This window comes from Gigantopelta aegis, unplaced genomic scaffold, assembly GCF_016097555.1.
Source record: "Gigantopelta aegis isolate Gae_Host unplaced genomic scaffold, Gae_host_genome ctg3315_pilon_pilon:::debris, whole genome shotgun sequence".
NCBI lineage: Eukaryota > Metazoa > Mollusca > Gastropoda > Neomphalida > Peltospiridae > Gigantopelta > Gigantopelta aegis.
The window spans coordinates 23,133-28,309 of NW_024533275.1; the positions used below are offsets into that span (position 1 = coordinate 23,133).

Below are 5,177 nucleotides of genomic sequence, written 5' to 3' on the forward strand. Positions count from 1 at the left end.
TAAAGAAAAGTTTGCATCACTTATTGGTATCTTTGAACTGACTATTGATGGTCAAGCTATCTTTAAAGAAGAAGAACAAAGACAATTTTCTTTTGACCAAGCTTTACAAGAGGCTTCAAGACTTGGTGAAGATGAAACTGTTCAGTTTCTTGCTTAACTTAATTGATAATATCAATTTACAAAACGAAGAGGGTTGTACAGCATTAATGCTAGCTAGTAAAGGAGGACACGAACAAGTTGTACAAGCGTTAATATTAGCTGAAGCTAATCCTAACATTCAAATAACACTGGCTATACTGCATTAATGTTAGCATGTGATACAAACTCCTGCACTATAGTTAACTACCTACTCCACACTGGGGCTAATCCTAATATACAAAGAGATGATGGTGCCACAGCTATTATAATAGCATGTCAAAATATTCACTTTGAGATCATTAAGTTATTGCTTCGATTTAATGCTGATCAATTTATCGCTAGCAGAAATGATGATACAGCACTCACTGTAGCTACACGTCAGAATTCTATTGAGATAGTTGAAATGTTTGCTTGAACATCTAACAGAGAACCAGAAAACAAGTGCAGTAACATCAGTCCTCACTATAGCATGTCAATATGGATACTCTCAAACTATTATCAGTTCACTAGAAAAGCTATTTGAATTTTTTTACACCAGAAGAATTCCAACTCTTCATTTCATGTGCCAAAGGAGATGATTCCACCGAAAGCCACATTTATGACACCAATGTGAATATAAATTGTACACTAGTCAATGACATCACTCCTCTTATGATAGCCTCATCTTGTGGACATACAGAAACAGTACAAACCCTCTAAAAACAGGTGCTAATGTCAACAGTACTGACAATTATGGGTACAGTCCACTAGTATATGCCATAACAGGACACAAATCACTTCAAGTTATAGAACAACTGCTTATAGCTGGTGCTCTACCTAATATCTTCATTAATGGCCAAAGTATTACTGCTAAAGCAAGAGAAGAAGGAAGAGAAGATATCTGTAAATTGTTACAACAGTTTAATGTTGTGAAGAACAAGAAAAGTAAGGAAGAGTACTTGAACAACTCTTAAAAATATGTGATAGCTTTACAATTCTGAAAGCAGCAATTCTATCAAGTCTTCAGAAACTAATAACAGAAGGAACCGTTCTCTTTGTTGATGTCATAGAATTTCTTTCAGCATGATCTTGGGGGCATTGAATCAAGATGAACAATATACACCAACTCTCCAATGCTATTCAAACTCATCTCTATTTCTTAAATGTGGACCTACTAAGGAAAATAGTGGATACGTTTATTGGAGACAAACTTCAAAAATCATTTGCAACAATACATTAGTATGCTTAAGGCTTTTGAAGAAACTACTCAACTACAGTTGTTTGGACAGGCTATGAAACACATATCATCACTTCAACCGCCAGTTACTACAACAAGGACATGTACAATGTTTATCAAGTTTCATGAGCAATGGCAGCAGAGAAATGTAGTCCATTTACACAAATTTCTCAATTACTTATTTCCTAATGCAAGTTCTATTCTGAATCACATTATAATTGAGGAGGAAGAATCAGCTTGTGTCTGTAAGTTTGTTGTTTCCAAGTCTCAGTTAGAATGTCTTATAGTCAACGCAGTAGAGAAAAAAAGAGTTCATGTATCAGGTTGGTGTTTATGAAGTTTGTATTGGTGATCAACTTATTTTAATAGAAGATTACAAACCATAGTTTTAGCTTCAGGCACGCTCTTCAAAATTCTATAAAGGCTGAAAACGACATATTAACATCCTTCTTAATGGAGATTGATGTTAGCCTTTATGTTGATAACAATATTCATGAAGTTGCCAGGGATGGCAATATTGATGCTATTAAGCTTCTACTTAAGAAACATATAGATATCAATATTCAGGATAAAAATGGACTGACTGCTCTAATGCTAGCTAGTAGAAATGGTCATCATCATGTTGTCGAACTACTACTAAAAGAACATGCTGACATTAATACTCAGAAAAAACATGGAGGGACTGCCTTAATGGTAGCTAGTGAAAGTGGTCATCACCAGGTTGTTGAAATACTACTCAAAGAACACGCTGACATTAACCTCCAGACAAAAAGTGGACTGACTGCTCTAATGCTAGCCAGTCAAAATAGTCACACCAAGATTGTTGAACAATTACTCAAAGAGCATGCCAATGTTAATACTCAGGAAGAAATTGGATGGACTGCCCTAATGCTAGCAAGTCAAAATGGTCATCACCAGGTTGTAAAACTATTGCTCAAAGAACATGCTGACATTAATCATCAAGGAAAAGATGGAGTGACTGCTCTAATGCTAGCTAGTCAAAATGGTCATCACCAGGTCATTGAAATACTACTCAAAGAGCACGCTGACATTAATCACCAGGGAAAAGATGGATGGACTGCTCTAATGCTGGCTAGTCAAAATGGTCATCACCAAGTCATTGAACTACTACTCAAAGAACATGCCAATGTTAATGCTCAAAAAGTAAATGGAGCAACTGCCCTAATGCTAGCTAGTCAAAATGGTCATCACCAGTCATTGAACTTTTACTCAAACTACATGTCAACATCAATAGCCAGAAAGAAAATGGAGTGACTGCCCTAATGCTAGCAAGTCAAAATGGTCATTACCAAGTCATTGAACTATTACTCAAAGAGAATGCAAACATTAATCTCCAGACAAAAAAATGGACTAACTGCTCTAATGATAGCTAGTGAAACTGGTTATCTTGAGGTTGTTGAACTTCTACTCAAAGAACATGCTGACATTAATACTCAAGAAGAAGATGGATGGACTGCCTTAATGCTAGCTAGTCTAAATGGCCATCACCAAGTTGTAGAACTACTGCTCAAAGAGCATGCTGATATTAATCTCCATGGAAAAGATGGAGTGACTGCTCTAATTCTGGCTAGTCAAAATGGTCATTTCCAGGTTATTAAACTACTACTCAAAGAACATGATATTAATATTCAGAAAGAAAGTGGAGCAACTGCTCTAATGCTAGCTAGTCAAAATGGTCATCATGAGGTCATTGAACTACTTCTCAAAGAACATGTCGATACTCAGATAGAAGATGGAGTAACTGCCCTAATGTTAGCTAGTTATCATGGTCTTACTCAGATTGTTGAACTATTACTCAAAAAGCATATCAACATTAATCACCAAGGAAAAGATGGATGGACTGCTCTAATGCTAGCTAGTGTAAATGGTCATTACCAGGTTGTTGAACTACTACTCAAAGAACATGCAGACATTAACACTCAAAATGAAGATGGATGGACTGCTCTAATGCTAGCTTGTTGCTATAAAAATTTTAAAGTAGCTCAAAGTTTACTTAAATCACAAGCAGATCCTCATTTATCACTGCATAATGGATCAACAGCACTTTCTTTGGCTGCTTTTGGTGGTAACATAGACCTGTTAATATGCTTTTAGACAAAATTAAACCAACTTCTGATGAGATTGAAAAATCAGTTGTTGAGTCATGTTATGGCGGTCACCCAACTCTCGTTACCTTCCTCTCAAATAAACTTTCGCACCTCACTAATGACCAAAGAGAACTACTAGATTCGTGCATTAAAGGAGATTTAGGTACAGTTGTAATGAAGACATTAGATAGTCCAGATACTCAACTCATACTTGGACTTACTCCTCTCATGGTAGCTTCATCATGTGGACATGTTGATATAGTGGACGCTCTCATACATGCTAAAGCTGATATCAATAAACAAGAAAGTTATTGGGGGTTAACTCCTCTGTTCTTTGCTATAAGAGGAAGTAAATCCATTTCAATAGTAGAAGCACTCCTAAAGAATGGTGCTAATCTTAACATTACTGTTAACAATAACACAGCATTAGATGAAGCTAATGTACTTGAGTTGGAAGCTATTAGCCAGCTATTAACTCGATATGGAGGTCAGACAGCATCACAATTACAGAAGATAGAATTGAAGTCATCATTACTAACGCCTGACAAGAAAAAGCTTCTGCTACACCTTTCCAATTAATAGCTGAATTAAAACATTCAACAATATATAAAGATTTAAACACTCTCAAAATGAAGACAAAGGAAAGAGATTGCAATTGTCCACCATTTCATCCATACTTAGTTCACTCACTCTATCTATCATAAACCCTGCTCACACATTTAAAGATACTAGTGTAAAACAATATAGCAAGAATGAACTAAATCAAGACAACAAGACAGAAGCTAAAGAAATATATGTCGTCACTATTAATTAATTAAACATTTCGTCTTTCTTTATTTTTGAACTTTATTCTATTCATCTTTAACTGTACAAGCTTGGAAATATTGTATGCATTTTAATACATTTCACTCACATCTTTTTCCATTAACCTTTTGTCCCTTGGACATTACATAATCACAAATATAGGCTATTATTTCATGACAATAGATCAACTAGTTTATTAAATAAATTTTTTTAATGTTCATTACATGATTTTTATGAGATATTAAATAGAATTATAGTCAATGAAGCTACTCTTACGATTATCACCTTGTTAACAATAAATTTTGTATTTATTTAATTAACACATAATATTTCTTAGAGTGCCATCTCATTTTCTGTAGAATCAGATGACCCAAACCGAGATCGAGTAGCATCAAGTAAGTTTACTAGATTGGCTGTTTAGTAGTAGGATATTAAGTAATAGGTAACCATTTTATGTTTAACAGTCCAATTGTGTATGACATCTTCCAGGCTCTCTTTCTCAGCCTACCATATATTACTGATTGGTAAATGTGTCAGTGGTCAATCAAGATTTGATCATTACATATATTTACTGAATAAGTGATAATTGACAGCATCATATGCATATTTATACATACCAAAATATATGGAAAGCAGAATGGACTGAATGGAGTGTTAGAGTAGGTGTTGTGTCTCAACTAGTCCATAAATGGAAAATGTCTTAAAAACATTGCTGGCCTACTAAGGTTTGTGGTTGAATTATATTCACATGTATAACATTTTATATTTATTTCGGCTTCCTAAAGCCAGTGTTACTATATTTAGACTTGTAGGAAACAGGATAAAACTGGATGAAACATGTTTATTTCATCATTTAAAAATCCCTGTCCCGAGAAAATCGAACAAAGTACCAAAATTACCTTTTACCACAG

The 5,177-nt window shown here is 34.8% G+C and overlaps 2 protein-coding genes across 2 annotated transcripts; both read left to right on the forward strand.

Annotated features, from left to right (window-relative positions):
- Positions 1 to 1,807: 1,807 nt before the first annotated feature.
- On the forward strand, positions 1,808 to 2,629 carry LOC121392044 (ankyrin repeat domain-containing protein 29-like). The gene has a single exon (XM_041523444.1). The coding sequence runs from the start codon at positions 1,808 to 1,810 to the stop codon at positions 2,627 to 2,629; it is 822 nt and encodes a 273-aa protein (XP_041379378.1).
- Positions 2,630 to 2,737: 108 nt separating this feature from the next.
- LOC121392045 (ankyrin repeat domain-containing protein 29-like) lies at positions 2,738 to 4,661 on the forward strand (the record flags this gene model as incomplete). Its single annotated transcript, XM_041523445.1, has 2 exons — positions 2,738 to 3,112; positions 4,604 to 4,661. Coding segments are annotated over exons 1-2 (433 nt in total), but the record flags the coding sequence as incomplete, so codon positions are not given.
- Between the last annotated feature and the right edge of the window lie 516 nt (positions 4,662 to 5,177).